Here is a 10,241-nt window from a genome sequence, read left to right as displayed (position 1 = left end):
GAGAGAGAGGGAGGGAGAGAGACTTTTGTTTTGTGATCAATGATATATGACCTTCAGAGCTCACCCTTAATAAAGAAGATAAAGAAAAAGATGAGAACTTTGCCTACAAGATCACTTCAACAGAGTAATAAGAGCAAAAACAAAACGTGATGATGCTCATAATTTTCTTTCCAAAATTTCGATCAAAATTAGAACTTTCCAAATAAACCAACTGAAATAGACGAAGCAAAAATGCTACTCATTATTGATCACATCAAAATTTTCATTTGATACCAAAATAGGTCTGTATAAACTCAGTAACAATTGCCAAAGAAAATAAACATCAAATTGCTAGCATAAATTAACAACTTCAATTTCCTACAAATCGATCGAAACTGGTCGACATGATGTGAGTGGGGTTTATAAAAGCAAAAGCTATATTAAGCCAAAAGGCATTCCCTAGCAATATCTCAAACCAAATCTAAATTTTCTAAATAAGAGTTTCCAGACCATGTGGGAATGGTCCAAGAATTTCATAATTGGAGTGAGCTTTGGGCTTGCTTGACAAGACTGATAACGATTGCCAGCCCTGCAAAACCCCAACAAAATTACTTTAGAATCCAAGGGTACTCTAAACCTTTGTCACATCAATCTCAAAAATTTTGCTCAAACTTCTCTGAATCAAAAAATAAAACAAACCCAGATATGTGGAACTTCAATTTATAACAATTTTTTAGAGCGTATACCAATGCTAAAACAAAAGTAGGTTTCAAAAGATGAATCAACGGTAACAGCCATGGTGGCTAGTAGTTAGTGTTTAACTTTAACATAATTCAATACCCACCAAAAGATAATTTGAAGTTCCAACACAATATTCTGAGCAATTTCCTTTTTCCTCGAGTCAGAAAATTTAATAATTCAAAGGGAGAGAAAAGAAAAGTATACAATTAGGCCTTCGATTTCTTCCCTTTGGAATCGTTCACCGTCGGTTTAGTTTTGAAGGGTAGAAATGCCTTTCCACCCAAATATGGTCGTAGAACTTCAGGTACTTCAACCCCATCTTCTTTTTGGTAGTTCTCAAGAATGCAGCATAGAGTCCTTTCTGTTGCTGTGAGTGTAGAATTTAGCAAATGCACATACTGTTTCGTCTGCTCGTTGCTCTGCAGTTGCACCATCAAAACAAAATAGGAGTTCAAAACTAGGGAATTAAAAAGGAAAGTAATAATGTGGTATCCTTTTAGTCTTATATACTTCAAAAAGTTTATAATAACCCCTAAACTTGCTATGTTGTGTCTATTTAGTGCTTGCATACTTTACAAAGTTTATCATAAACCTTTCAACTTGCAAGTTTGTCCATCTAATCCTAGTACTTGAAAAGTTTTCTAATTATTCAGTCAACCAATCAAATTTAATCAAATTCCAATATTGTGTCTAATAAGTCTGTTGTTAACACTATCAATTAAGTACTTAACCACTTTGACGGTATGTCTCAACTGCTCAGTGTCAAGTGTTCAATCCAGAGTTGAATTCAGCGTGGTTTAGATATTTTGTGGCAAGAGAACCAGACTTTTTCTTTAAGAAATAGACAACTTTCAATAAGAATCAAACTTAAATCAGGTTTAGAAACGGTGTAGCCTAAGCTTTAAATATTTAGAGGCAGAAAATACAAAAGATAAAACATATAACCGTGAAAATTCAGGACCAAGCTTATAATTTAACCCAACCCAATTTCATTGAGAAGTTACAAGAATGCCAGGATAATAGACATAAATTAATTTATAAAAATCAATGACTACCCTACTAGAAACCTGTTAAAACATACGTTAGCTGTTAGCACCTCCAGGTTCAACAATCTTAATGCAAATCATATTCTTCAACAATTCAGAAGTAATGAAGAAGGTAACAATCTTAATGCAAATCATATTATTCAATATTTCAGAAGTAATGAAGAAGAACTTACCTTTTTCTGACCGTATCGGATCTCTAACCTTCTGGACTGATAGTCAGTGCAATTAGAACATGATACTAACTCCCTGTAAGTCTGAGATGCAGGAAACCATGCTTCTAAGTCATATTTCTTGGCAGCTGCATCATTTAATGCACCAGAAACTATAGCTACAACTTGGTATGGGATATTTAACTGCAAAAACATAAAATCTCACATCAGATAAAATTACTACCACTAATGTTGTTTCGTTAATGGAAATCCAAGCTTCCACAGAGAAGAAAATGATGGAATACAAGAAAAAAAAGGGGGATACAAGATGAGAGATCCTAAAGCCCAATGTTCCCAGGAATGCAGCACAGAGTCCTGGTTAAAAGAAATATATATATTCCAAGAGCTAATAGATAAGCACCAAACCAAACCCAAAACCAAATATACAAGTATTAAAATGAAAAATCCTAAAGACCAAAAAATAACACTTACAGGGTATAGAAATAACACTTACTCTCTAGCCAAATGTTTCAGAAAATTACCTAAATATTGGATTACTAATTTGGAATCATAATTGTTGAACAGAAAAATCACCGATACAAGGTATAGAATCTACCGTCTTGTAGAAGTCCTCGGAATTTTTTATCATCTCTTCATGCATGTCCCAAGAATCATTGCCATTAGGGCTGGTGATACAAAATTGCTCTACTTTCTCGAATTGATGGACTCGGAAGATTCCAAGAGTATCTCGGCCATGGGAACCTGCTTCTTTACGAAAGCAAGATGAATATCCAGCATACCTATATGGGGCATTAATAATAGTGAATTAAAATAAAATGCTTTCATATGGCGCTAGAGGTGGACAATTTTTAGTAAGATGCAGAAACCTTAAGGGCAACTGGGAAGGATGAATCCAATCTTCAAGATGATATGAACAAAGTGGTTGTTCAGCCGTGGCAATTAGATATTTATCATCACCCTCACCAGTAACCTAATGAACACCAATGAATTTATAATCATATTTTGGCAATCCACAGCCCAAACACAACAAAAAGAACTGGTTTACTAATGGACCAAGATCCTTGCTTTGAAATGCAAGACTACAAATAAAAACTTGCTTTCCTCATAAAGAAAGTCATCAAGATTTGTTTGGGATCAAAGAAGTATAAAAAGGAATTTTATATCACATGATTTGAAAATTTATGAATTGTCTTTAATTTGTTTCGTTTGGAATGAGAAGAATTTGAAATAAATTTGGATAAAATTGTTCAAATGATTACTAGAAATGAAAAGGAAAATAATCCTAATTAGTATTTCAATTTGAAATCCTGTTAAATCCAATACACACACATCAAAGCAATATTTGAAATTAACATCCTTTTTTTATTTAAAGAAAGAATGAATTCATTTCAGAACCATTGGGATTTAAATTCCTATAGACCCTGTCAAAACATTAATAACAGACCTTATAAAGTTCTTCATCAAATTGAGCCAATTGAGCACATCTAGCCATGATATCTTTTCTCATGAAGAAAGGAGTCTGCAGTTCTGTATAACCCCTTTTCTCCAAAAAGTCAAGGCCATAGTTTATCAAAGCTTGGTTCAAACGCACACCAGCTCCTTTTAGATAGTAGCCTCTACCTCCTGCTATTTCAGAACCTACATATTTCCATAGAGTTGAAATTAGCATAAGAGCTTAATTTTCTGTATCTATATTTAAATTTTTAATAGATGGCATAAACTGGATGGATTCCAATGCAGTGACAAATGTGAAATTTGGGAATTTAATTTGATGAGACAATATACACCAGAGAAAACATCAGGAGCTAAAGGTATATAAACTATTAGAAGAGAAATATCGTTGCAAGCTAGGTGGTTCCTTGTGATTCACTAATCTTCCAAAGCTCTAATAATCAACAACCATAATGTCCTCTTATCTTCATGTACGAAGCTGATTGCTTAATCATCATGTTGCTTAGTTTTTCTCTCCTCTCTAAAATAAGAGTATAATGGGAAAGGTTACAGTGAATGGGAAGTTTTTTTCACTCCAAAAAAGTGGGAATGGAAGAAGATCAGTCATAGAGGAACACAGGTCCAGAGGTTGTTAAGTTAGAACTATAAGCTACTTCAGCGTGGGTAAAAGATTGTTTGGTTGCAGTGATGGGTTACCCAATGAAATATCGTGAATAGGAAGTTCTTTATCAGTCCAATAAAGTGGCAATGGACATGGATGCGCCATAGTTTTTCTGAATCCTTTAAGGGGAAAAGGTCACAAATTTCTAAACCGGAACAGGACGAATTTCTAGACTTATTTCTTTCTTTGTATCTGACTCATCAGGTAGAAAATGGGTTTTACCAAAGGGTCCGGCGAATTATATTCTCTGGCTTTAAGGAAGGATGTTGGGGGAAAAGATGTAGAGGGAGATAAAAAGAAAGCAAAGGAGGGTGAAGAGTTGGATTCAGGATGGGATTGTGAGTTTCCCTATGATAGCAGTGACAATCTTAGTGGGAAAATTTGGGAGGTTATTAAGAAGCTGTGATAAGAAATCTGTGCATATCACAATTGATCAGAGTAAAATTTCTATAATTTATTACCTCTTTTAGTATCTGCAATTTCAAGAAGCTCAACAAGATCAACATGATTCTTCAGTTTCGGTTTTACTAGTTTCTCACCCCACGATCTGATAACAACATTATTAGCCTACAAAAAGTTTCTTGCATTGTTAAGAAAGTAACAACACTATTAGCTTACAAAAAGTTGTTTGCATTGTTAAGAAAGTAAAGCACTACAAAGAATAAAACCAATGCAGCGATGCCAACTATCATACCTCATCATTGCTGACGGGAACGGAATCATGCACAAGGTTTCCAATTATTTCCAATTTGGAGTTCAACTTTTTTAACACATCCTTAGCTTCAACATCTTTCTCAGCAGACAACCTTTTATTTTCTTCAGTGTCTTTAATCCTCTCGGACGCATCCTCACCAGCCTTCATTTCCAAAATTTACTAAGTAAACAACGGAAGAATGGAAATTGAACCAAAACCAAAAATTTCACAAGAAATGTTAGATATCTAAGTACAGTTCCTGCACTCGAGAACCTTTCTTAAACCTGCTCTGGTCCGACCCCCCACCCCCACTATCCGTACAAACAAATTTTAACATTCCACTATCCAGTTCACACGTATAGTCCATAGGAGGTCTAACAACATAAAACTTAAATCCCATAATAGGGACTAACAGTTGCATGAACTATGAAATTAACAATAGTTCCTAAAACAATCTCCTGCAACATGAAAGAAGAAAGATCGATAGATGAATTACTATTCTAAGCTGAGCAATTTGCTTGTTGATCTTGTTGAACTCCTTTCTGAGATTCTCCAGCTCAAATTGGCCTAAACAAATTCCAATTCCAATACCAAAAGAAAAGGGGTAAGAAAAAAATGAAGAAAAAGAGAGAGAAATGAAATAGTAGAGGATAAAAGATGGAGGATTACGTTGACGCCATTCTTTATCAAGCTTAATGACTTCATCAACGAGTTCAACGTTGGCAAATCGGCGGCGTTGAGACTCACGGATGATTTCAGGATTGTTGCCTTTCTCTTCTCTGAACAAATTGATGTCCAACATCTTTGTGTATCTGCGTTTGAGATTTCCCTTCCAAAAACTGCAATTTAGAGTGAGAAAACTTTAACCTACAAAACCCTAAAGCTTGAAAATATACCATTACGCATTAGCCCATGACATTCCAAGTGGTTCACAACCAGACCCTACTCCATGTTTAGACCAAACCTCTGAACCGGTTCTATTTCTCACCGAGACCGGTTTTGCCAATTGGCTTTGGTCCTACATTTTTCAATGCCATCATTTGCAAAACTAATCATTGGTTTTATAGTCTAAATATATAGGTTCAATTGCCTACAAAAAAAACTTAAAATTATCATTTTTTTTTCGTAAAAGGCAACCGTGAGCTTCAAATTTACGTAAAAGTAATGTTTAAATGATAATACTATTCATTATTAGAATTAATATTATTTAAAAAATGAAACAAATTCGTAATTGTTATGAAATAAAGAACCAAAAACTAGATAAGAACACAAAAGAAGAATAGAGAAGAGAGAAAGAAGAGAAGACAATTGAACTCAATTGTGGTATGTCTTGCAAAGGCACCACACTCCTCTATTTATAGGACATATCATGGTATAGGTTACATTATGAAATTCAATATGATGAATGTTACAATATGAAATTGAATGTGAGAGTTATATAAAAATTGTAACCTATGTAGGTTATGGATATCTACATTTATAATCTATCATTATATTTACAATACTCCCTCTTAGATATCTATATTATATAAAAATAAATGCCTCGTTAAAATCTGACTAGGAAAAAACCCGATGGGAAAAAATCCTAGTGAAGGAAAAAAAGTACATCATTTTTATACATTAATAACTGCCTCATTAAAAACCTTGCTAGGAAAAAATCCTAGTGAAGGAAAACCCAATGAGAAAAATCATAGTCAAGGGAAAAAATGCAGTATTCCTATTCCTTGAGGGCAATATTTCTACTCCCCCTTATGGATACAGCACTTGAGTTCTCTGAGTCGTCGCATTTCAATGTTGTGGACTAGTTTTTCAAATGTTGATGTGGGTAATGTTTTTGTGAATAAGACTGCCAAGTTGTCTTTTGAATAAATTTGTTGAACACTGATGTCACTATTTTCTTCAAGGTCATACGTATAGAAGAGTTTTGGTGAGATATACTTTGTTCTATCTCCTTTTATATACCCTCATTTGATTTGTGCTATACATGTGGTATTATCTTCAAATAATATTGTTGGTAAATTTTTACTGAAAGACAAACCACATGTTTCTCAAATATGATGAGTCATTGACCCCAACCATACACATTCATTACTAGCTTCATGAATTGCAAGAATTTCTACATGATTCAATGAAGTGATCGTCATGGTTTGCTTTACAGACTGCCAAGATATAGCAGTTCCTCCACATGTAAACAGATAACATGTTTGAGATCTTGTTTTGTTTGGGTCAGATAAATATCCAGCATCCGCATAACCAACTGGATCAAAGTTTGATTTATTTGAATAAAACAAACTCATATCAATTGTCCCTCCAAGATAACGAAGTACATGCTTAACTCCATTCTAATGTCTTTTTGTTGGAGAAGAACTATATCTTGCTAAAAAAATTTACTCAAAATGTTATATCTGATCTTGTGTTATTAGCAAGATACATTAATGCATCTATTGCACTAAGGTACGGTACTTCAGGACCAAGTAATTCTTCATTATCTTCTCGAGGTCGAAAGATATCATTTTTTATATCTAGTGATCGAACCACCATTGGAATGTTCAATGGGTGTGCTTTGTCCATGTAGAATCTTTTTTTAAAAAAATTTGTATATGTCGATTGATGAATAAAAAATCCATCGGCTAAATGCTCGATTTGTAAGCCAAGACAAAATTTTGTCTTACCAAGATCTTTCATTTCAAATTCCTTTTTGAGATATTTTATTGCCTTTGAAAGCTCTTCAGGAGTTCCAATTATATTTAAATCATCAACATATACAGCTATAATCGCAAATCCTGACTGTGATTTCTTAATAAAAGCACATGGACAAATTGGATTATTTTGATAACCTTCTTTCAATAAATATTCACTTAAGCGATTGTACCATAAGATGCATATCAAGATTTTCATATACAGTCAGATTAATTAAATATCTTAATGTAATAACATCCACCATAGGAGAATATGTTTCCTCATAATCAATGTCTGATCTTTGAGAAAATCCTTGTGCAACAAGTCGTGCTTTATATCGAGTGACCTCATTATTTTTATTTCGTTTGCACACAAATAACCATTTAAATCCCACAGGTTTTACACCTTTAGGTGTATGAACTACAGCTCTAAAAACTTCACGTTTCGTGAGTGAGTTTAGTTCTACTTGGATGGCTTCTTTCCACTTGGGCCAATCCTTTCTATTACGACATTCGTCAAACAAATTTAAGCTCATAATTCTCATCTTCATGAATGATATTATGTGCAACATTATACGCAAAAATCAACTACATTAATTCTATTCCACCTTTTTCCTGTCATGGTATAATTTATCGAGATCTCATTGTTATCTTCATATACTTGAGTCTCTTCAACATTTTTACCACTAGTCATGTCCATGACTTTTTCTTGAATGTTTCTATTGTCAATTAAGTCATTTCAACTATTGGTCACTTTTCTTTTTCGAGGATTTATATCCTTTGAACCCATAAGTCTACCATGCTTTTGGCGCAGCACTGATTCATTAATTGTATCAACTTGCTGAGTTGGGATTTCAATTCTAGATGGAGTATTTGCAGCTGGAATATATGACTTGGTCACTTTCTTAGTATTTGTAAATGCATCTGGCATTTGGTTTGCTACACTTTGTAAATGAATTATCTTTTGAATTTCTAGTTCACATTGCTTTTTACGAGAATCTAAATGAGACAATAACGATACATTCCAGTCAATTTCATTTTTCAACTTCTTAATTCCTCCCCCTAATGTTGGAAAATTTGTCACATTAAAATGACAATCAGCGAATTGTGTAGTAAATACATCCCCGTCAAGAGTTCAAGATATCTAATAATTGATGAGGATTCAAATTCGATATATATTCCTAACCTTCTTTGAGGTCCCATTTTAGTACGTTGTAGTGGGGAAATTGAAACATACACTGCACAACCAAAAATTCGCAAATGAGAAATATTTGGTTACTGGCCATAAGCTAATTGTGTTGGGGAATACTTATAATAAGACGTCGGTCTTATGCGTATAAATGACGTTGCATGCAGAATAGCATGACCCCATATAGATAAGGGAAGTTTTGCTCTCATAAATAATGGTCTGGCAATCAATTGTAAACATTTAATAAATGATTCTGCCAAACTATTTTGTGTATGAACATGAGCTACAGGATGTTCGATATTTATCCCAGTTGACATGCAATAATTATTAAATGTTTGGGATGTAAATTCATCAGCATTATTAAGTCAAATGTTTTTTATTGTATAATCTGAAAACTGTGCTCTTAATTTAATTATTTGAGCAAGTAATCGTGCAAATGCAAGGTTTCGACTTTATAATAAACACACATGTGACCATCTACTTGATGCGTCAATTAAAACTATGAAATATCTAAATGGTCCACTTGGTGGATTGATTGGTCAACATATATTACCATGAATTCGTTCTAAAAATGTAGGCGACTCAACTCCAACTTTAGCTGGTGATGGCCTAATAATTAATTTTCCTTGAGAGCAAGCAATACATGATAATTCATTGGATTGAAGAATCTTCTGTTTCTTTAGTGGATGTCCATGAGAATTTTCAATAATTCTTCTCATCATTATTGACCCGGGATGACCCAATCGATCATGCCAAACAGTAAACATATTTAAATTCATGAACTTTGGGTTCATGGTGACATATGTTTCAATTACTCGTATATGAGTATAATATAATCCAGAAGAAAAGGCAGACAATGTTTCCAATATAGCTTCTCATGTGAAACAATAAATGTAATATAAAGATATTTTATATTATTTTTATTGTTAGTTTCAACATGATAACCATTTTGACGTATATCTTTGAAACTCAATAAGTTTCTTTTTTACTTACTAGAGAACAAAACATTACTAATTGTGAATTTTGTTCCTTTAGGCAAAATAAGGTTTGTTTTTCCAAAACCTTCAATCAAGTTTGTAGAACCTGATATTAAATTGACATTTGCTTCAAGCATTGTCAATGTAGAAAAATATTTTTTACTTTTAAGTATTGTGTACGTAGTTGTACTATCTGCCAAACGTAAGTCTTCATTATTCATTTTTGAGTCAGCCAAAATATGAGAAATGTCTATAACTCTTCATTAAAAAAAAAACGATTACAATAAGTCTCTTGGTAAAAAGGAAAAAAAAAACTAACCTTGAAATGTAAATATATAAATAAACTGGTAAATGTTAAATAAAGAAAACATAATGCAAATATTAGTTTTGGACATTATCATAATTAAATGAAGTATTTGTTACTCCTTCATTAACATCATTTTTCTCTTCAGGAGACTCAAAGAAGTCCGTCACATCCAAAGGGGTCATGTTGGAAGGGTAAAATACATCATCTTGATAGGCAAAATTTACTTCCGCATTCTTCCCTTTTTTATTCAATGAGGCTTGATAAAGGTCGACTAAGTGCTTGGATGTACGACAAGTACGAGTCTAATGACCATTCATACCACAACAAAAGCATTGATTTTTACCACT

At 33.3% G+C, this 10,241-nt stretch overlaps 1 protein-coding gene across 2 annotated transcripts; it reads right to left on the bottom strand.

The window, feature by feature from the left end:
* Nucleotides 1-241: 241 nt before the first annotated feature.
* LOC103502550 (serine--tRNA ligase, cytoplasmic) lies at nt 242-5,724 on the bottom strand. Of its 2 annotated transcripts, XM_008466515.3 has the most exons (10): nt 5,413-5,724; nt 5,240-5,310; nt 4,744-4,905; nt 4,511-4,616; nt 3,381-3,574; nt 2,803-2,906; nt 2,532-2,715; nt 1,940-2,119; nt 925-1,139; nt 242-568 (listed from the first exon to the last, which is right to left on the bottom strand). In XM_008466515.3, exons 1-9 carry the CDS (start codon nt 5,543-5,545, stop codon nt 927-929), a joined length of 1,347 nt encoding a protein of 448 aa, XP_008464737.1. In that variant the 5' UTR covers nt 5,546-5,724; the 3' UTR covers nt 242-568; nt 925-926. The 2 variants fall into 2 exon arrangements, with proteins under 2 accessions (XP_008464737.1, XP_008464736.1); XM_008466514.3 differs by having other exon boundaries at nt 242-1,139.
* Nucleotides 5,725-10,241: the final 4,517 nt, after the last annotated feature.

This window comes from Cucumis melo, chromosome 10 (genome assembly GCF_025177605.1).
Source record: "Cucumis melo cultivar AY chromosome 10, USDA_Cmelo_AY_1.0, whole genome shotgun sequence".
Taxonomy (NCBI): Eukaryota; Viridiplantae; Streptophyta; class Magnoliopsida; order Cucurbitales; family Cucurbitaceae; genus Cucumis; species Cucumis melo.
This window is presented reverse-complemented; position numbering and strand designations above follow the sequence as displayed.